This window comes from Arachis stenosperma, chromosome 10, assembly GCF_014773155.1.
Source record: "Arachis stenosperma cultivar V10309 chromosome 10, arast.V10309.gnm1.PFL2, whole genome shotgun sequence".
Classification (NCBI taxonomy): Eukaryota; Viridiplantae; Streptophyta; class Magnoliopsida; order Fabales; family Fabaceae; genus Arachis; species Arachis stenosperma.
Window position 1 is genome coordinate 112,977,767 of NC_080386.1, and position 23,772 is coordinate 113,001,538.

Consider the following 23,772-nt stretch of genomic DNA (forward strand, 5'->3'; position numbering starts at 1 on the left):
TATTTTATTCTAACACATCAAAAGTTAAAACTTCAAATTCTTTTTTCATAATTTATTTTGGAAAGAATCAACTGATTATTCAATACGGAAAAAAACACTCAAACATACCAAAACAAACAAGCCGACACCAATAAGTCGGAATTATTTCCAACAAACCGGCAACTATAAGTTGGAGTCACCTCCAACAAATCGGTAACTATAAGTCGGAGTCACTTCCTACAAACTGACAGTTATAAGTCGGAATCAATCTAAACAAGCCAACACCTATAAGTCAGAATCAATCCAAACAAGCCGAAAACTATAAGTTAGAGTCACCTCCAACAAACCGGCAAAATATAAGTCGGAGTCACCTTTAACAAATTGTAACAACTCTTGAAAGTAAAATAAGTTTAAGAAAAGCGCCTCTACCTCAAATAATCGAAACCCATAAACCAAACGCATCACATGAACCTTTTCTCTCAGCCTGAAATCGATGGCAGCTTCAATCCATAGCTCCATTTACTTTTGCAACATCATAAATAGCTTTAAATCACAACATGCGGCCCCAAGAACTTAATCCTAAAACATTAACGTCGCGAAAAACTTAAAGCTTATAACAGAATACTAACAGTGAGGGTTTCGAGAAAGAGATACTTATTGTAAAGACAGAATGAAGCAATCGCAAATCTGAATCGATCCGGCAGCAGATCCAACAACTATCTCGAGCGACGACCAAAAACTTCGGTGACTGCGACTGTAACAACCACGTAGTGACAATAATAACCCAAGAATTCAAAAGAACAAAAACCAAACACAAAACCCTTACCGGCAGTGGTCGTTGGCGATGACAACGACATTTTTCGATGGCTAAGCACGACAGCACAGTTGGTTTCTCCTCCGGTAGCGGCTTCCCTTCCAAGTTCTCTCTCTCACTCGCGAATCCTCTCTCTCCACTGCTCTGCACGACAGTAACGGACCTAAAGGTGGCGACGATGACATGCACAACAGCAGCCCACGATGATGACGACGGCTACGGCTCTATAAAGTGTCGACAGAGACTTCGACGACTGTGACCCGCGGTCTCCTCTACTTCACGTCTCACTCTCTCTCACGCGGTCTCCTCGGTGACGGAACGAATGGCGACGGCGCAGGAGCGGCAGCTGTGGTGAGGCGGCGGCCCTGAGTAGCACAGTGGCGGCGAGCTGCGCAGTCTCCCTCACCCATCTGCGCGCTCTCTCTTCTCTATTCCTCTCCCTCTCTTCTCTATTTCTTTCATCCTTGTTTCTCTTTTTCCCTCTTCTTTCTCCCTTTTTTTCTTTCTTTCATTCTGCCGTGTGAGTGAGTGAGCGAAGGTGAGGTGGTGTGCATGTGTTTGTGTGGAGTGGCGGTAAGTGTGAGTGACGGTGAGGGGTTAGGTTTAGTGGTTCCAATTTGGGGATTTAGGGTTAATAGATTAGGGTAGTTTTAATAAAATTAGAGTATAATGTATAAATTTAAAATATAATTTAATCCCTTAAAATTATTTAAAAATATTACTCAATTATCAATTTGCTAATTGGCTTTTAATTCAAGTATTCTAATTTAAAATTAGAGATAATATAATTTATTTTCTTTGTTTATAAAATTAAAGTATTAAATTCTAAAATCTCAATTATTTAAACTAAATTATATAAAATTCTTATTCTTTTAAAACTATTAAGATTTATAATTTAAATATAGAAAACTATTCAATAATTATACAATTAAGTAAAATTTCTAATTTAATTATCAAAAATTGATTTAATTATTTTTAATAAAATAATTTCTAAAGATAAAATCTTTAATGAATAAATAAATTGAAATTTGCTCATAATAAGATTTTTCAAAATTTCTGGGTCTTACAGAGTTTCTATTCCTTTTATGATTAGTTGCTCTTGGATTCCTCCTTCGATGGGTACTTTAAAGATCAATTGTGATGCTAGTTACTCTGGTTCTGGGGATCGGATTGGTTTTGCTTGTGTTAACAGAGACTAGAACGAAAATTGGGAACGAGGTTGTTTGGAACAATAGAGAGTTGCAATATTCTTCAAGGAGACTTGTTTGCTATTAGAAGAGGATTTTTTTTAGCTTGGGACATTGGGCAAAGAGATGTGATTTGCAAAACGGATTGTCTGGAGGCTTTCATTCTTGTCAATAATTCTCAATAAGGTTGCGAAAATCAGACCGACCATTGAACCGGTTAAGTAACTGGTTCAATAGTTCAATAGTGCAACCGGAGTTGAACCATGGTTAAACCAATTTAGTTAAATATATAATAAAATTTATTAATAAATTAACTCTCCCATATGTGAATTTTTGTAAGTCAATCAAGTCACTTTCCAAAACATCAAAAACATGTATCCAACTTAAGAATCACAAGCATAATTCAACCAAATCATATGAAGCCATATAGTAAATTTAATGTAGAGTTGTGACAATATTTTTATTTTGAATCAATAACAGCAAAACAATAATTCACCAAAACAAATCCAACATATTGGATTTAAAAATTAATCTCAATCGAATTAATAAATTAAACAATTGAACTTATAACTCAATCTCAGTAGAATTAATTCAAAATGAACGGACAGAATTCAAATAAAAATTAAAAACATTAATATCCCAAAATTTAGCAGAATCATCAATAATACATCATATGCATGTTCATAATAAATTTCAAATTTCAGAGGGATAGAGTCCGGGAGATATAATCAGGGAGAGTTAGAGACTGAGACTTGAGACCTGAGAGGGTTGAAGGCTTGAAGCAGAGAAAAAGATACTTGAGACCTGAGACCTGAGAGGGTTGAAGCAGAGACTAGAGACTTGAGACACAACGAAAGGTGGTCGCTTTAATTACAAGACTCCACACGAAGAAGAGAAGCAACGACGGAGAAGCAACAACGGTGAGACATGGTTCGGAGCATAGAAGCAGAAACGACGCCAGCAAGGAGGGGAGAAGCAGAAACGACGCCAGCAAGGAGGGGAGAAGCGGCGACAACCCAGGGCGAGGAGTAGAGAAGTGGCGACGACTGATGGGTGGAAAAATGAAGGTTAAGAATTTCTAAAAAATATTTTCTAAAATGACGTTGCAAGCACAATCTTAATCGACGAAATTCTCACTATCAATTTAATTTGTGTCACAATTAAAATTAAATAACCAGGAGTAGAATTCCCAGGTCGTTTCCCAAAGAGTTGACACAAGGTGCAATTTATTGGTTAGGATTTTTCTAAGTAATTTTTGAAGTGGAGAACGGAAAAATAAATGGCGAGAAATTAAAGCAATGAACAATAGCAAGAGACGTTATGTATTTGAAATAAAAGATCTTGGTTAGGAGAGATAATTAGAATTTTTATCCTTGTTATCTTTCCCAAGTGTAATAGTAAAGGTTTTTTGCTTCCACTCAGTTATCCTCTTGCAGTTGTAGAAAAGTTAAGTGAATGTCACTAACTCTAACTCACAAGTCCTAGTCACCTTAGGGGGGAGGACTAGAGTTGGTGAAAATCGAGTTAGCCAGCAATTCCTAATTACAGATTACACTTGAGTATCACAACTCAAGGGTTTTTAATTAATCAACTCCTAAGCCAAGTTGGGAGCTCTACTCCATTAACATGGATACCATTTTCACAAACATGTAAAAGGAGTAAATAAAAGACACGGTAATTATAATAAATTAATAAGATTAAAATTGGCAGTGACAATTAATTACAAGGGATTAAACAAGCAATATAATCAAATGTAAAAATAACTCATTTCATTAATAGAATTCAAAAATAACAATATCCAAATATGAACACAAGGCAACTAAATAGAAAAGAGTAATTGAGTTATTAGAAAAGCAAACTATAGAGATTATGACTTCAATAGAAGGTAGTAGCAGCTCTCTCAATATCCAATCCAAAGCCAAAACTCTGAAAATCAAAAACCCTAGAGTAACCTATGTGTTCTCTCTCTAGAATTTTGAAATTAAAACTAAAAACTAAAGTGAAAAATGAAAGTATCTTCAGTCTCAGCTACACCCCTGCCTCTAGTCTGCGTTTTTGGGCTTGAAATTGGGTCCAAATCAGCCCAGAAATCACCTCCAGCGAGTTCTGATAAGTGCAGTACGTGACGCTCTGTCACGCGTACACGTTGGCCACACGTACGCGTCGCTGGACTTTTGCGCTTGTCACGCGTACGCGTCGCTGGAAGATGCGCCAATTCACGCGCACGTATGGCTCCTCGCTTCTCAGCTCGTTAGTTTCTTGTGTTCCTTCCACTTTAACATGCTTCATCTTCACCCTTGGAGCCATTCATGCCCTGTAAACCTGAAAACACTTAACAAATACATCACGACATCGAATGAAAATAAAGGAGAATTAAAAATTAACAATTTTAAGGCATAGAAAGCAAGTTTTTAATCATAACACAAAATTAGGAAGGAAATGAAAAACATGCAATTTCAATAAATAAGTGTGAGAATAGTTGACAAAATGCACTCAATTCAGCCAAAATATATCATAAAATGGTGGTTTATCAAATCTCCACACACTTAAACATTAGCATGTTCTCATGCTAAGCTCAAGGAGAACCAAAAAAATGAAGGGGAAAAAGGTGAGACTCATGCAATGCAACCTATCTATGTGAATGTAACTACATGCTAAAATGCTTCTACCTACTTGGTTAAAAGTAAACAAATTCTTCAAGACAAGCATAAACTAGATTTCACTAATTTAAATCACAAAATAAAGTACATGTAAACTTGCAAGAAGAGAGCTCATGAAAGCTGGGAACACAGAATCGAGCATCGAACCCTCACTGGAAGTGCATACAATCTAATCACTCTAGTGTTTGAGGGTCGAGTCTCTCGGTTCTCTACTAATCATGCTTTCTAAGACTTGCTTTTCTTCTACCAATCAACACAATCTAATGCACAAATATACATATCAAGAGGTTTTTTCAAAGGTTGTAATGGGGTTAGGATCAAGGTAGGAATGTATTTGGTTAAGTGGACTAAAATTCAAATCCTTGATTAACCTAATCTTCTCACCTAACCTAAGACATTCCAAGTCATTACAATGCAAAACCTAGCCATCCATTAACTATTTTCCCACAAATTCATGCACCTTGATATCTTTGAAGTACAAGTCATATGCATTAGTTCACTTATTAACCTTGGGTCATTTTGTCCCATTTTTATTTATTTGCTCTTTTTCTTTTCTTTTTCTCACATATATTTTTTTTCTATATTATTATATATATTATTATTATTTTTTTCAGTGAGTTAATGCATATGATTGATGTGCTAGATGCATGAACAAGTGCTCAATCAGTTTTCACATTTTCATATAAGAATATAAAATACCCAATTTCCTAAACATGTATTTCCCAATTCAATTTTCTCACACTTAATTCATGTGCACCTCACTAGTCTAAACTAATCAAGGATTCAAATTAGGGACATTTATTGTTTTATATTTAGAGTTAATGATGTACTAATATAAAGAATAAATGGGGTAAAATAGTCTCAATCATGGGGGTTGCAAAGGATAATGATAGGGTAAGGCCATATGGATATGTGAGCTATAGTGAAACAAGGCCTCAATCACGTAAGTGTATGCATACATCAAACCATGGAAATATAGAATAAAGCAAGATATAGATCACAATTTTAGAGAAAACAACACACACCAAAATAAAACATTGGTTGATAAAATTCAACCAATCAAGTAGGCTCAAAATCTCACTGGTTTTGTGTGTTCGAGCTCTAAAACCATGTTCCAAATTTAAAATCTTCAAATAAGTTTAACAAAAATTTTGATTCAAATTAGTAAAATGCTCTAAAATAGGGTCTTGAAAAAGAATTTATCACTCAACCAAGTAGTACCTAAATGCAAGCAACTACTAATCATGCAAGTTATCCTATCTATCAAAAGAAAAATAAAATATTGGTGTTGAGAGAGAGAGAGAGATCTTACCTTTGGAAGTCACCGACCTCCCCACACTTAAAGCTTGGCACGGTCCTCCGTGCCATCAGTGATGAGCAAAGTGGGGTTGGGATCATCGCTTCCACTGTCCGGCTCATCATGACTTTCCATGCTGTCATGTGAAGTGGAGTCTAGGGTATCGTCAATAGCCACAATAATTATCACATGCAACAAAATAATGAGCACTTTTATGAGGACAATTAATGAATAATATACTCAATACACATGGATTACAAGGGTTGTAAAAAAGATGCATTAAGGTGTAAGAATAAAATAAAAAAAATTAAAATACCATGAGAGCTTTTTTTTCACAAACACTTGGTGGGCATATTAAAAATAGGAAGTAAAGTAATCAATCCAAGTGTATATAAGACCCATAACAAAATGTCAATTGTCAAAACACACCTCATAATATCCACTAGCTAAGAAATAGTAAAATAATCACCTAAATAAAATTTCAACACCAACATAAAAATGCAAGATAAAAGAATAAAAAAGAAATTATAAATAACAAAGCTAATATAAAATTAAAAATAAATAAAATAGTCAAATGCAATAAAGAAAAGAAGAATGAAAAAGTAGAAGAGAGGAAGAAAAGAAACCTTAAAAAGAAGATGAAAATAAGGAGATAAATGGAAGTAAGAATAAGAGAAGAGGAGTAAGAAGGGAAGAAGAAAAGGAAAGAAAATTGTAGCTACCGGAGTAGGTGGTCTCCGGTGGTAGTCCGCTGATGATGGTGAGAGAACGGAAGAGGAAAGAAGGAAGAAGTAGAAAGAATGAAGAATTAGGATTAGAGAAAGAAGAGAGGGGTGTGAGAAAAGGGAACTGGGTGGCGCGCTGAGTTAAGTGATGCGTCACTTATGACGCGCACGCGTCGCTCATGCGTACGCGTGGGTGGACAAAAATTCAGGTGACGCGTAAGCGTCGGTCACATGTATGTGTTATGTGTGACCACTGGTCGTGCCAGACGCACGATTCCAGCATGATACTCGCCCAACTCTCTGTTCGAATCACCATTTTACGCTGATTTTCATATCAGCGTACGCGTCGCTGACGCTTACGTGTGGATTGACAAAATTGTAGGTGACGCATACGCGTGGGGTTGCTTGTGCGCCAGGCACCCCTCCCGCACGTTTCCAGCATAACTCTGTTCATTTTTAATAAAGATCGAACCTCCATATGACGTGTGTGCGTCATTGACACTTACGCGTGGGAGGCATTTTTTTTAAATAAAGCAAAGTAAGGGTAAACATGCAGAACTAGAAATTAACACTGATATAAATATAAATATAATAAAACTAATAAAAAAGAATACCATACCATAGTGGGTTGCCTCCCACCTATCACTTTTCTTTAACGTCCTTAAGTTGGACGGTCCATAAGCTCAGTCCTCTTCCTTTGCTGGATCCTTCAAGAGGAAGATCTCCAGCTCCTTGTTGTTCTTCATCTTTACACCATGATACAATTTCAGATGTTGTCTATTGGCTTTGAAGAAGGTGGGGCTTGAGGGGTGACTCAGGTAGACAACTCCGTACGGTTCCACCTTTTCCACCACGTAAGGGCCATCCCACCTTGACCTCAGCTTGCCTGACATTAGCCTTAACCTTGAGTTGTAGAGAAGGACTTGATCCCTAGCTCTAAACTCTCTTCTCTTGATGTTATTGTCATGCACCGCCTTCACCTTTTCCTTGTAAAGCCTTGAGTTCTCATACGCTTCTAGTTGAAGGCACTCCAATTCCTCTAGTTGCAACCTCCTTTCAATTCTGGCTCCTCCCAATCCTGAGTTGCATTCCTTTACAGCCTAGTAAGCCTTGTGTTCCACCTCTACCGAAAGGTGTCAAGCCTTTCCGTAGACTAGGCAGAACAGACTCATTCTGATGGGTGTCTTGTAAGCTGTCCGATAAGCCCAAAGCGCATCTCCAAGTCTAGTACTCCTGTCCCTTCTATGAGGCTTCACAATCTTCTCCAGTATGCACTTAATCTCTCTATTAGACACCTCGGCTTGTCCATTGGTTTGGGGATGGTAAGCCGTCGCCACCTTGTGAATGATTCCATGTTTCTTCAGTAAACCTGTCATTCTTCTGTTACAAAAATGAGAGCCTTGATCACTTATGATTGCACGTGGTGATCCAAAGCAACAAATAATATTATTTCGAACAAAAGAAACAACAACATTAGCATCATCAGTACAGGTAGGAATTGCTTCCACCCATTTAGAAACATAGTCAATAGTTAATAAAATGTATAAGAAACCATTAGAGTTTGGAAATGGACCCATGAAGTCAATACCACTAACATAAAAAATTTCACAAAACAACATAAGTTGTTGGGGTATCTCATCCCTCTTGGATATATTTTCAAACCTTTGACATTGGTGGCAAGAGTCACAGAAAATATTAGCATCCTTAAATAGTGTGGGCCACCAAAATCAGCAGTCTAAAATTTTTCTAGTAGTTCTTTGAGGACCAAAGTGTCCACCACTCTCAGAAAAGTGGCAGGCCTCTAAAATTGACTGGATTTCGGATTGTGGAACACACCTTCTAATTATTTGGTCAACACCACATCTCTACAAATATAGGTCATCCCATATGTAATACTTGGACTCGCTTTTAAGCTTGTCTTTTTTATGCTTAGAAAAATTAGTAGGAAAGGTACGACTGATAAACCCATATTTTGTGAAATATTTTGTGCTTAGTTTGAGTGATTTATTCAATCCTTCACCCACTTATTCATATTAATTGCATGGTTTTACTTTTCCTTCCTTATTATGTGATGTATGTGAAAAACATGTTTTCTATGCTTTAAAATTAATTATTTTAATTACCTTTATTTCCATTCGATGCCATGATTAGTGTGTTGAGTAGTTTCAGATCTTCTAAGGCAAGAATGACTTAAAGGACGGAAAAGGAAATATACAAAAATGGGAGGAAAGCGTAAAACGGAGTTTTGGAGAAACTGGCATCCACGCGATCGCATGGACGACGCGACCGCGTGCCAAGAGCAAAGAAGCAGCGACGCGGCCGCATGACTGACGCGACCGCGCACCTAAAGAAGGACACCTATGACGCGGCCGCATGACTGACGCGATCGCACGACAAGGAAAAACTCCAAGTGACGCGACCGCGTGACCCACGCGGACGCGTGACAGAGGCCACGCACCAGAAATTGCAGAAAACGCTCAAGGCAGATTCTGAAGCCCTTTTTGGCCCAAATCCAAGTCCAGAAGGCATAGACCAGAGGTTATGAAGTGGGGGAATGCATCCATTCAAAGAGAATCGAATTTTTAGTTACTTTCCATGATTTAGGTTTAGTTGGAGAGAGGTTCTCTCCTCTCTCTTTAGGATTAGGATTTAGGACTTCTCTTAGTTTTAGGAGTGACTCTCGATCCCAGGTTCAATGTTCTTTTACTTTATATTTATTTCTTATTTTCAGATACTTTAATGCTTATATTAGTTATGTTGCCTATTTGGCTTATGCCACATTCATGATGATTTTCTTATTTAATGTTATTTGAGGTATTTCAGTTTAATATTGCCTTCTTTTATTTATGCCATTGATTATTCCCAATCTGAAGACATTTTCATTCCAGTAGAATTAATTTACTTTTCCCTTTTTGGTCTTGGTTAAGAAATCAGTAACTCAGGAGTTATCTTAGCTCAACATAATTGATAACTGTTATCTTTGCTAATTGAACTGAACTTCAATAATCCCAACCTTTTCTTAGGAAATAAATAGGATTTGAAGGTCAAACTAATTAGTCCATTGACTTTCCTTTGCTTTAGCAAAGGTCAACTAAGTGGAATTAAGATTCAACTTTCATTATTATTGACAAGAATAACTAAGTCTGGACTTCCAATTTCTCATACCTTGCCAAAAGGTTTGTTTTACAGTATTTATTCATTTTAATTGTCATTTAAATTAATTGCCATATTCATTCCTCATTCTCAAAACCCAAATTTACAACTGATGAGCGGATGATTTGTATACTTTTTGGCATTGTTTTTAGTATGTTTTTGATATGATCTAGTTAGTTTTTAGTATATTTTTATTAGTTTTTAGTTAAAATTCACTTTTCTGGACTTTACTATGAGTTTGTGTGTTTTTCTGTGATTTCAGGTATTTTCTGGCTGAAATTGAGGGACCTGAGCAAAAATCTGATCCAGAGACCAAAAAGGACTGCAGATGCTGTTGGATTCTGACCTCCCTGCACTCGAAGCGGATTTTCTGGAGCTACAGAAGCCCAATTGGCGCGCTCTCAACGGCGTTGGAAAGTAGACATCCTGGGCTTTCCAGCAATATATGATAGTCCATACTTTGCCCAAGATTTGATGGCCCAAACCGGCGTTCAAAGTCACCTCAAGAAATCCCAGCGTTAAACGCTGGAACTGGCACCTAATTGGGAGTTAAACGCCCAAACTGGCACTAAAGCTGGCGTTTAACTCCAAGGAGAGTCTCTACATGAAATTTCTTCATTGCTCAGCCCAAGCACACACCAAGTGGGCCCGGAAGTGGATTTTTATGTCATTTACTCATCTATGTACTAGTTTTCTATAAGTAGGACCTTTTACTATTGTATTACACATCTTGGTAGACATCTTGGTAGCTATCTTTGAGTTTTATGCTATCTTAGATCATTGGAAGGCTGGCCATTCGGCCATGCCTAGACCTTATGCTTATGTATTTTCAACGGTGGAGTTTCTACACACCATAGATTAAAGTGTGGAGCTCTGCTGTACCTCGAGTGTTAATGCAATTACTATTGTTCTTCCATTCAATTCCGCTTGTTCTTTATCCAAGATATCACTTGTTCTTCAACATGATGAAGGTGATGATTGACGCCCATCACCATTCTCACCCATGAACAAGGTGACTGACAACCATTCTTGTTCTACAAGCATCTGAGGCTTAGTGAATATCTCTTGGATTCTTCGGAATCTTCGTGGTATAGGCAGGACCTGATGGCGGCATTTAAGAGAATCCGGAAGGTCTAAACCTTGTCTGTGGTATTCTGAGTAGGATTCAATGATTGAATGACTGTGACGTGCTTCAAACCTGTAACCTACTGGGCGTTAGTGACAGACGCAAAAGAGTTATTCTATTCCGGTAGGGGAGGGAACCAAACCGGTGATTGGCAGCACTGTGACAGAGTGTGTGCATTAGCTTTCACTGCGCGGATGGGAGGTAGCTGCTGACAACAGTGAAACCTTACACGAGCTTGCCATGGAAAGGAGTAAGAAAGGATTGGATGAAGACAGTGGGAAAGCAGAGAGACGGAAGGGAAGGCATCTTCATACACTTGTCTGAAGCTCTTACACCAATGATATACATAAGTATCTCTATCCTTATCTTTTATGTTATTTTCGTTCATCACCATATACATCTGAGTTTGCCTGACTAAGATTTACAAGATGACCATAGCTTGCTTCAATACTAACAATCTCCGTGGGATCGACCCTTACTCACGTAAGGTTTATTACTTGGACGACCCAGTGCACTTGCTGGTTAGTTGTGCGAAGTTGTGTAATGCCATGGTATTGAGCCACCAAGTTCTTGGAGCCATTACCGGGGATTATTTGAGTTGTGAAAAAGTATTGTTCACAATTTCGCGCACCAAGTTTTTGGCGCCGTTGCCGGGGATTGTTCAAGTTTTGAGCAAGCTTTTGGTAACATCAGTGCCAAGATCCGGCAACAACATCAAGTTTTTGGTGTTATTGCCCGGATTGTTTAGGCTGGACAACTGACGGTTCATCTTGTTGCTTAGATTAGGTATTATTTTTTTTTCGAAATTCTTGAAGATGAATTCTAGAGTTTCATGATGATTTGTTGAAATCTGGCTGGCTGAGAAGCCATGTCTAATCTCATTGGACCGAGGTTTCAACTTATCACCACAAGAACTTGTTGATTTCTTATCAATCTTGCTTTTGGAGCAGTGATTTGCTAAGGCTTGGCTGGCCTCTGGCCATGTCTAGTGTTTTGGACCGAAGCTTTCTTTGAAAGCTTGGCTGGCTGTGAAGCCATGTCTAATTCCTGGACCGGAGTCTTAGACTAGTATTGCACTGATTCCTGGAATTCTCATTAAGAATTTTGATACCTTTTCCTACTTAATTTTCGAAAAACACAAAAAAAAAATTTACAAAATTAAAAAGACCAAAAATATTTGATGTTTCTTGCTTAAGTTCAGTGTCTCATCCTAAGTTTGGTGTCAAATGCATGTTTTTGTTATAATTTTCGAATCCATGCATATATTTCTTTGTTTTGATCTTTGAATTCTATTGACTTGAAGTATTTTGTGTGTCTCATATGCATTCTCATATTGTTAGTGTCAGTAGTATACAAACTGCTAAGTTTGGTGTCTTGCATGCATTGTTAATTGATTCATTTTGCATTTTGATTATTAAAAATCCAAAAATATTTTTAATTTGTGTCTTTTCAAGTCAATGATACAAAGAATTGAAGATTCAGAACATACTGCAGAGGAATTACACAGAAAAAGCTGAGCATTCAAAAATGCCCAGTGAAGAAGGCAGACTGGCGTTTAAACGCCAGCCAGGGTACCTGGTTGGGCGTTTAACGCCCAAAAAGGTAGCATTTTGGGCGTTAAACGCCAGAATGTATACCATTCTGGGCGTTTAACGCCAGGATGGTGCTAGGGGGAAGATTTTGTTTTCAAATCAATTTTTTTTTAGTTTTTCAAAATCAAATCTTTTTCAAATCATATCTTTTCAATCAAATGTTTTCAAAATCAATTTCCTCCCTTTTTAAAAGATACTTACTAACAATTAATGATTTGATTGAACATCTCAAAATTGTTGCCTTTTCTGTTGAGAAAGGTTTTATGTTTGAATCATATCTTTTCTTGTTAGGCAAGTCATTAATTTTTAAAATCATATCTTTTCAAAATGTTTTCAAATCATATCTTTTAAAATTGTTTTCAAATCATATCTTCTCAATCACATTTTTTTTTAAAACCATAACTTTTCAATTAAATCTTTTTAACCACATCTTTTTCAAAATAGTTTTCAATCAAATCTTTTTAAATTTCTAATTTCAAAATCTTTTTCAAAAATCACTTGATTTCTTTTTCACTTTTAATTTTCGAAAGTTATCAATCAAATTTTCAAAATGTTTTCAAAATCTCTTAATTGAATTTTCGAAAATTCTCTTCCCTCCTTCCCACATCCTTCTATTTATGGAGTACCACTCCTTCTGAATGCACAATTCGAACCTTATCTAACTAAAGTTCGAATTCTTCTTCTCCTTCTTCTTTCTATTTCTCTTTTCCTCTGACATTTCAAGGAATCTCTATACTGTGACATAGAGGATTCCACATTTTCTTTTTCTCTTCTCTTTCATATGAGCAGGAGCAGAGACAAAGGCATTCTTGTTGAAGCTGACCCTGAACCCGAAAGGACCTTGAAGAGAAAACTAAGAGAAGCCAAAGCACAACTCTCTTTGGAGGACCTGACCGAATTCTTCAAAGAAGAAGAAGACATGGCAGCCGAAAACAACAACAATGCAAACAATGCAAGGAAGGTGCTGGGTGACTTCACTGCACCTACTCCTGATTTTTATGGGAGAAGCATCTCTATCCCTGCCATTGGAGCAAACAACTTTGAGCTTAAGCCTCAATTAGTTTCTCTAATGCAACAGAATTGCAAGTTTCATGGACTTCCAATGGAAGATCCTCATCAGTTCTTAGCTGAATTCTTGCAAATCTGTGACACAGTCAAGACTAATGGGGTTAACCCTGAGGTCTACAGACTGATGCTATTTCCTTTTGCTGTAAGAGACAGAGCTAGAATATGGCTGGATTCTCAACCTAAAGAAAGCCTGGACTCTTGGGAAAAGCTAGTCAATGCCTTCTTGGCAAAGTTCTTTCCACCACAAAGATGGAGTAAGCTTAGAGTGGAAGTTCAAACCTTCAGACAGAAGGATGGAGAATCCCTCTATGAAGCTTGGGAAAGATACAAACAATTAATCAGAAGATGTCCTTCAGACATGCTTTCTGAATGGAGCATCATAGGTATTTTCTATGATGGTCTCTCTGAACTATCCAAGATGTCTTTGGATAGCTCTGCTGGAGGATCTCTTCATCTGAAGAAGACGCCTGCAGAAGCTCAAGAATTGATTGAAATGGTTGCAAATAACCAATTCATGTACACTTCTGAAAGGAATCCTGTGAACAATGGGACTAGTCAGAAGAAAGGAGTTCTTGAGATTGACACTCTGAATGCCATATTGGCTCAGAACAAGATATTGACTCAACAAGTCAATCTGATTTCTCAAAGTCTGTCTGGAATGCAAAATGCACCAAACAGTACTAAGGATGCTTCATCTGAGGAAGAAGCTTATGATCCTGAGAACCCTTCCATGGAAGAGGTGAATTACCTAGGAGAACCCTATGGAAACACCTATAATTCTTCATGGAGAAATCACCCAAATCTCTCATGGAAGAATCAAGAGAGACCTCAACAAGGTTTCAATAATAATGGTGGAAGAAACAGGTTTAACAATGGTAAACCTTTTCCATCATCTTCTCAGCAACAGACAGAGAGCTCTAAGCAGAGTACCTCTGACTTAGCAACCATGGTCTCTGATCTAATCAAAACCACTCAAAGTTTCATGACTGAAACTAGATCCTCCATTAGGAATTTGGAAGGACAAGTGGGTCAGCTGAGCAAGAAAATTACTGAACTTTCCCCAAGCACCCTCCCAAGTAACACTGAAGAAAATCCAAAAGGAGAGTGCAAAGCCATAAATATGGCCGAATTCTGGGAGGAAGAAGAGGCAGTGAACGCCACTGAGGAAGGCCTCACTGGACGTCCACTGGCCCCCAATGAGTTCCCCAATGAGGAACCTTGGGAATCTGAGGCTCAAACTGAGACCATAGAGATTCCCTTGGACTTACTACTGCCTTTCATGAGCTCTGATGATTATTCTTCCTCTGAAGAGGATGAGTATGTCACTGAAGAGCAAGTTGCTAAATACCTTGGAGCAATCATGAAGCTGAATGACAAGTTATTTGGAAATGAGACTTGGGAGGATGAACCCCCTTTGCTCACCAAAGAACTGGATAACTTGTCTAGGCAGCAATTGCCTCAAAAGAGGCAAGATCCTGGGAAGTTTTCTATACCTTGTACCATAGGCACCATGACCTTCAAGAAGGCCTTGTGTGACTTGGGGTCAAGTGTAAACCTCATGCCCCTCTCTGTAATGGAGAAATTAGGGATCTTTGAGGTGCAAGCTGCAAAAATCTCACTAGAGATGGCAGACAACTCAAGAAAACAAGCCTATGGACTTGTAGAGGATGTTCTGGTTAAAGTTGAAGACCATTACATTCCTACTGATTTCATAGTCCTAGAGATTGGGAAGTGCATGGATGAATCCATCATCCTTGGCAGACCCTTCCTAGCCACAGCAAAGGCTGTGATTGATGTTGATAGAGGAGAGTTGATCATTCAAGTGAATGAAGAATCCTTGGTGTTTAAGGCCCAAGGATATCCCTCTGTCATCATGGAGAAGAAGCATGAAGAGCCTCTCTCAAAACAGAGCCAAGCAGAGCCCCCACAGTCAAACTCTAAGTTTGGTGTTGGGAGGCCACAATCAAACTCTAAGTTTGGTGTTGGGAAGTTCCAACACGGTTCTGAGCATCTCTGAGGCTCCATGAGAGTCCTCTGTCAAGCTAATGACAGTAAAGAAGCGCTTGTTGGGAGGCAACCCAATGTTTTATAATTAATTATTTTCTTTTGTTATTTTATCTTTTTTGTAGGTTGATGATCATAAGAAGTCACAAAAACAATGAAAAAAAGCAAAAACAAAATGAAAAACAGGAAGAAAAACAGCACACCCTGGAGGAAGATGCTGCTGGCGTTCAAACGCCAGTCAGCCTAGCAGTTGGGCGTTTAACGCGCAGTCTGGCACCCTTCTGGGCGTTTAACGCCAGAAAGGGGCACTAGACTGGCGTTAAACGCCAGTAAAGGGCAAAAACCTGGCGTTAAACGCCAGGAATGGGCACCAGCCCGGCGTTTAACGCCAGAAAAGGCTCAAAACGTGGATTTTGATGCCATTTGGTGCAAGGATGCCTTTTCCTTGACACTACAGGATCTGTGGACCCCACAGGACCCTACCATCACTCTCTCTCTTCTTCCCCCATTCACCAATCACCTCAACACCTCTTCCCCAAAAACCCCTCACCTATCAAATCCCATCTTTCTCTTCACCACTCACATCCATCTTTCATAAAACCCCACCAACCTCACCCTTCAAATTCAAACCACTTTCCCTCCCAAACCCACCCTCAAATGGCCGAACCCTCATCCCCCTCTTTCCTATATAAACCCCTCTTTACCCCTTCATTTTCCCACTACCTAAACACCACTTTTCCCCTCCTTGGCCGAATACACCACCATCTCCCTCTTCCTCATTTCTTCTTCTTCTACTCTCTTCTTTCTTCTTTTGCTCGAGGACGAGCAAATATTTTAAGTTTGGTGTGGTGAAAGCGTTGCTTTTTCGTTTTTCCATAACCATTTATGGCATCCAAGGCCGGAGAAACCTCTAGAAAGAGGAAAGGGAAGGCAAAGGCTTCCACCTCCGAGTCATGGGAGATGGATAGATTCCTCTCAAGGGTGCATCAAGACCACTTCTATGAAGTTGTGGCCTTGAAGAAGGTGATCCCCGAAGTCCCCTTTTCACTCAAAAAGGGTGAATATCCGGAGATCCGCCATGAGATCCGAAGAAGAGGTTGGGAAGTACTTACCAACCCCATTCAACAAGTCGGAATCTTGATGGTTCAAGAGTTCTATGCCAATGCATGGATCACCAAGAACCATGACCAAAGTGTGAACCCGGATCCAAAGAATTATCTTACTATGGTTCGGGGGAAATACTTGGATTTTAGTCCGGAAAGTGTGAGGGTGGCGTTCAACTTGCCTATGATGCAAGGAGATGAGCATCCTTACACTAGAAGGGTCAACTTTGATCAAAGGTTGGACCAAGTCCTCACAGTCATATGTGAAGAGGGCGCACAATGGAAGCAAGATTCAAGAGGAAAGCCGGTCCAATTGAGAAGGCATGACCTCAAACCCGTGGCTAGAGGATGGTTAGAGTTCATACAACGCTCAATCATTCCCACTAGCAACCGGTCCGAAGTTACCATAGACCGGGCTATCATGATCCATAGCATCATGATTGGAGAAGAAATAGAGGTTCATGAGGTTATAGCCCAAGAACTCTATAGGGTGGCGGACAAGACCTCTACCTTGGCAAGGTTAGCCTTTCCTCACCTCATTTGTCACCTCTGTTATTCAGTGGGAGTTGACATAGAGGGAGACATCACCATTGATGAGGACAAGCCCATCACTAAGAAAAGGATGGAGTACACAAGAGATCCCACTCATCATGAGATCCCTGAGATTCCTCAAGGGATGAATTTTCCTCCACAAGACTATTGGGGGCAACTAAACACCTCCCTAGGAGAGTTGAGTTCCAATATGGGACAACTAAGGGTGGAGCACCAAGAACACTCCATTCTCCTCCATGAAATTAGAGAAGAACAAAGAATCATGAGAGAGGAGCAACAAAGGCAAGGAAGAGACATTGAGGAGCTCAAGCACTCCATAGGACCTTCAAAGGCAAGGAAGAGCTGCCATCACTGAGGTGGACCCATTCCTTGATTTCCTTGTTCTTTATTCTTATGTTTTTCGATTTTTATGCTTTATGTTATCCATGCTTGTGTCTTATGATCATTAGTGTCTTAGTGTCTATGCCTTAAAGTTATGAATGTCCTATGAATCCATCACCTTTCTTAAATAAAAATGTGCTTAATTGAAAAAGGAAGAATTGCATGAATTTTGAATTTTATAATAGTTTAATTATTTTGATGTGGTGGCAATATTTTTGTTCTCTGAATGCATGCTTAAACAGTGCATATGTATCTTGAATTTGTGGTTCATGAATGTTGGCTCTTGAAAGAATGATGAAAAAGGAGACATGTTATTGAGGATCTGAAAAATCAATAAAATGATTCTTGAAGCAAGAAAAAGCATTGCTATTCAAAAAAAAAAAAAGAGAAAACGAAAAAAAAAAATAATAATAATAATAATAATAATAAGAGTTGTGATCCAAGGCAAATAAGAGTGTGCTTAAGAACCCTGGACACCTCTAATTGGGGACTTTAGCAAAGCTAAGTCACAATCTGAAAAGGTTCACCTAATTATGTGTCTGTGGCATGTATGTATCCGGTGGTAATACTGGAAAGACAAAGTGCTTTGGGCCACAGCCAAGACTCAATAAATAGCTATGTTCAAGAATCATCATACTTTACTAGGAGAATCATTAACACTATCTGGATTCTAAGTTCCTAAAGAAGCCAACCATTCTGAATTTCAAAGGATAGATTGAGATGCCAAAACTGTTCAGAGGCAAAAAGTTAAAAGCCCCGCTCATCTAATTAATACTGATCTTCACAGATGTTTTTGGAATTCATTGCATATTCTTTTCCTTTTATCTTATTTGATTTTCAGTTGCTTGGGGACAAGCAACAATTTAAGTTTGGTGTTGTGATGAGCGGATGATTTGTATACTTTTTGGCATTGTTTTTAGTATGTTTTTGATATGATCTAGTTAGTTTTTAGTATATTTTTATTAGTTTTTAGTTAAAATTCACTTTTCTGGACTTTACTATGAGTTTGTGTGTTTTTCTGTGATTTCAGGTATTTTCTGGCTGAAATTGAGGGACCTGAGCAAAAATCTGATCCAGAGACCAAAAAGGACTGCAGATGCTGTTGGATTCTGACCTCCCTGCACTCGAAGCGGATTTTCTGGAGCTACAGAATCCCAATTGGCGCGCTCTCAACGGCGTTGGAAAGTAGACATCCTGGGCTTTCCAGAAATATATGATAGTCCATACTTTGCCCAAGATTTGATGGCCCAAACTGGCGTTCAAAGTCACCTCAAGAAATCCCAGCGTTAAACGCTGGAACTGGCACCTAATTGGGAGTTAAACGCCCAAACTGGCACTAAAGCTGGCGTTTAACTCCAAGGAGAGTCTCTACACGAAATTTCTTCATTGCTCAGCCCAAGCACACACCAAGTGGGCCCGGAAGTGGATTTTTATGTCATTTACTCATCTATGTACTAGTTTTCTATAAGTAGGACCTTTTACTATTGTATTACACATCTTGGTAGACATCTTGGTAGCTATCTTTGAGTTTTATGCTATCTTAGATCATTGGGAGGCTGGCCATTCGGCCATGCCTAGACCTTATGCTTATGTATTTTCAACGGTGGAGTTTCTACACACCATAGATTAAGGTGTGGAGCTCTGCTGTACCTCGAGTGTTAATGCAATTACTATTGTTCTTCCATTCAATTCCGCTTGTTCTTTATCCAAGATATCACTTGTTCTTCAACATGATGAAGGTGATGATTGACGCCCATCACCATTCTCACCCATGAACAAGGTGACTGACAACCATTCTTGTTCTACAAGCATCTGAGGCTTAGTGAATATCTCTTGGATTCTTCGGAATCTTCGTGGTATAGGCAGGACCTGATGGCGGCATTTAAGAGAATCCGGAAGGTCTAAACCTTGTCTGTGGTATTCTGAGTAGGATTCAATGATTGAATGACTGTGACGTGCTTCAAACCTGTAACCTACTGGGCGTTAGTGACAGACGCAAAAGAGTTATTCTATTCCGGTAGGGGAGGGAACCAAACCGGTGATTGGCAGCACTGTGACAGAGTGTGTGCATTAGCTTTCACTGCGCGGATGGGAGGTAGCTGCTGACAACAGTGAAACCTTACACGAGCTTGCCATGGAAAGGAGTAAGAAAGGATTGGATGAAGACAGTGGGAAAGCAGAGAGACGGAAGGGAAGGCATCTTCATACACTTGTCTGAAGCTGTTACACCAATGATATACATAAGTATCTCTATCCTTATCTTTTATGTTATTTTCGTTCATCACCATATACATCTGAGTTTGCCTGACTAAGATTTACAAGATGACCATAGCTTGCTTCAATACTAACAATCTCCGTGGGATCGACCCTTACTCACGTAAGGTTTATTACTTGGACGACCCAGTGCACTTGCTGGTTAGTTGTGCGAAGTTGTGTAATGCCATGGTATTGAGCCACCAAGTTCTTGGAGCCATTACCGGGGATTATTTGAGTTGTGAAAAAGTATTGTTCACAATTTCGCGCACCAACAACCTCCATAACCAATGATAATAACATACTTCCCTGCAATTCCTTGAGAAGACGACCCGAGGTTTAAATACTTCGGTTATCAATTTATTTAGGGATTTGTTGCTTGTGACAACCAAAACATTTGTACGAAGGGATTTCTGTTGGTTTAGAATCTATACTTACAACGCGATTTTATAAAATTCTTTACTAGCAAAAATCTTAACGTCAAAATGGCGCCGTTGCCGGAGAATTGCAAACGTGTGCCTTATTATTAGTTATTATAAATATTTTTCAAAAATTTTTTTTCTTTTACTTGTTTATTAGCTTCTTCTTTTTTCTCTTTATTTCTGATAGCTATTATGAATTCTCACCCCTTTCGCTTTGAGTTTGGTTCTAATTTTGTTGCAAGGAATGGAAGCTATAACAGGACTATGCATCAAGGTCTAAACAATCAAAGATGGATGGAGCCACAAGGATCTGATCAACCCTTCAGGCAACAACATCATCCTAGATATCATGGACAAAGACCATTTTACAATGCATGCCCAACTGATAGATTTAGTGGACCGTCTTGTAGCTACCGACAAGCCACACCCTATGCTCAGAGACCATCCCTTCAACACAGTCCCAATCCACCATACTCACAAGCTTCTTTTCACCATTCACCGCCATATGATCCTTATCCACCTCAACACCAATCTAATTACTCCCAAGAACCACCACTCCCTTATACACCATGTTCACATTCATCGAGCCAAGAATCACAGGTTCGCTTCGAAGAATCAGTAAACCAGTTCACGGTAACCCTTCATCAACTGGAGCAAGCAATAAATCAATTATCTTCCAGACATTCAGCCCCTCAACAGACTCCCATGGCTTTATGTGGAGAATCCAATGAAGAACGCAGCACGAAGAAGACACTAGAGACTCCAGTGGACAGCATAGAGCATAACTTCGTACTGGAACAAGTAGAGGACGCTGTCATTGTAGAAGAAGAAGTGTTGGTTGAAGATTTAGGAGATGCTGAACCTCTACGGGAATACAGAGTCATGGAAGACCCCGTCAAGGATGTTACAATTGACGCTAGAGAGGGTGTTGCACAACCTCCAATGCGGATATCTTATGAAGAACTGGACGGAGTAACTCAGAACGCATGTTTCTTTGATGATGATAGTCACCAGTCAAGTCCTCCCAGTGATGAACTTGCACCCGCAAGTGAATTCTTTGAGACAGAAGAATCTTCCCCAAGTGAATACGAAGATGATGTAGAGGTCGACTTTTCTCAACCTCCTATTTATGACTCAAGTGATGCGGAAGATGGAGGACTTTGACCAGAACATGGTTGGGATGGAAAAGGTTTGCAAGGAAGTGGAGGAATTCACTGAAGACCACAAGGGAGTAGAGCTTGCAGAACCACTGGAAACACCTATCCCAAGGCCATTACCACCAATTACAGACTTCAAGTAGGTAAAATCCTTAGCTTTTATCTTTACTTTTCCACTTGAATATGGTTTGCTTGAAACAGGTGGCCAGCTTAGAGCTCTTTGCGGCTTTAAGAGAAAAAGGGAAATGGCTCGCACTCAGAGCTGGTGTACAAGGTTCAATAAGGTTCCACGCTTCAACTTGAGGTACAGGAATTGGTGTCAAGCTCAGTTTAAAGGATCTCGGAAGCTGTTTGGTCACTGCAGTGAGAATTCGGATTACTCACCACCCGACTGGAACAATGCAGATCAAGACAAAGACGAGTGTAGAAGAAAAATTTGGGATCCTGGAGTCTATTCTGACATTCAACACTCCGGGAGCTTGCAAGCCTGTTTGAACTCACACAAGGGCTTTGCGTACTTTGTTTGGGACCCCGGAGGATGCTGGCATTCCAAACACTGGTGGAGATTTTTGGACGAATTCAAGCACAAGCCACCATAACAGGAAGCTCATCAAATGTCCAACTTAAGGACTTTAACTAAAAGTGCTAGGTGGGAGACAACCCACCATGGTATGATCGTTCCTTCCTCATTTTTATTTGTTTTCAAGTTTTATTTTATTCTATTGTATTGAACCTGGAGTTTTGCATAACATTCATATTGTCATTGTATTTTGCATTAAAAAAAAAGGGGCGTGGGACGCGATCGCATTACTCATGCGATCGCGTCAGTTGCGAAAAAACACCTCCCACGCGTCCGCGTCAATCACACGGTCGCGTGACCTAGAAATCGGCGTAAAGATCCAACGCCCAGAAAGTTGGGCTGGAATCGTGTTGCCATTGTGTGTTTCGCACAAACGACCCACGCGATCGCGTCCCTAACGCGATCGCGTCACATGCACCAACAACCAATCCTACGCGACAGCGTGAGCGATGGGATCGCGTCGCATGGATTGCACACCACCCTAAAGGAGACAGAGAGTTGCGCTGAAGCGACGCTGGAATTGTGCGTTTTGCACGATTTCCAGCAACGCGATCGCGTCGATTACGCGATCGCGCCATTCATCTTTTACCCATTCCATGCGATCGCGCAACCCACGCGATCGCGTCAATCCCTACTACACCCCAACCACGCGACCGCGTGCACCACGCGATCGCGTAGATTCAAATTTATAACCCCCTGTCACACGAACCCTATCCGTCGTGCCTCCCCCAGAAACCCTCTCCTCCCTCTCTTCTTCTCCAAGACCTAACAACCACCCAACCACCACCCAGCCACCACCACCGGCCACCACGACACCCACCGACCACCCAAAACCCACCGCCACGCCACCACCTTCCTCCCTCCCCCTCTCTCTTTTCTCCTTTCCCCCTTCTCCCTCCACCGCCGCTGCCCCCTCCACGAACGCCACCCTCCTCGCCGCCCACAACAGCCGCGCCACCTCCAACCACCACCACCCTCAACCCTCGCCCCAACCCTTTCCCCTACCCCTATTACCCCTACCTTTCCCGAAGCCCCTGCCCCCTAACTCGCAGCCAGCGCCACCGTACCAACCCCCGCCGCCGCACCGGACGCCACCTCCACTCTCCCCCGGTCACCTCCCTGCCCCACTCGCCTTAATTCGCCCACCAGGTTCCGCAGAATGCCACCCTTCTATTATTCTTAGTCAATTCCATCTTTTTTTCTGTTTATGTTCATATTTAGGCTAGTTAGATATGCATGTTATAGTGGATTCTAGGTTGTTAGGTAGTCTAGGATGTGGTTAGTGGATTTAGGCCTGATAATTGCGCTATTCGTGTTTCTTGCTTTATGATTTTCATAATTCTGATGTTTCTGTGATGTCGCTATTGTTCATATGTTGTACTCCCTTGTTTCATGCTGCTTTTTACATTGCCTTTTTCATGTTCCTATTCCTTATATGTAATTGCAACTTTATTTTTTGATTCATATGAACTATTCTGTTGCTGTTTATTTTCCGGGACAGTCCAATTTTAGCTGAAATGCTGCCCAATTTTCTGTAAAATATTTCCATTCATGTCTTGGTTTTGGCATTTTCAACTGTACTTTCCTTAGCTTTCACCAAACCAATCAATGAATGCCAGGGCACGCATTCTTATTCTCTTTGATCTCCTGGTTCATAAATTGCATTGTTGATGTTTGATTCCAATTTTTGCTATTTCTATCTCTATCTGAATCATCATC

At 39.9% G+C, this 23,772-nt stretch overlaps 1 protein-coding gene and 1 non-coding gene across 2 annotated transcripts; both read right to left on the reverse strand.

Annotated features, from left to right (window-relative positions):
• Window positions 1-7,345: 7,345 nt before the first annotated feature.
• Window positions 7,346-8,038, reverse strand: LOC130957491 (uncharacterized). Its single transcript, XM_057884346.1, has 2 exons — window positions 7,831-8,038; window positions 7,346-7,740 (listed from the first exon to the last, which is right to left on the reverse strand). The coding sequence occupies exons 1-2, from the start codon at window positions 8,036-8,038 to the stop codon at window positions 7,346-7,348; spliced, it is 603 nt and encodes a 200-aa protein (XP_057740329.1).
• Window positions 8,039-13,857: 5,819 nt separating this feature from the next.
• On the reverse strand, window positions 13,858-13,965 carry LOC130958798 (small nucleolar RNA R71). The gene has a single exon (XR_009077903.1). It is a non-coding gene; the product is annotated as a small nucleolar RNA R71 (small nucleolar RNA).
• Window positions 13,966-23,772: the final 9,807 nt, after the last annotated feature.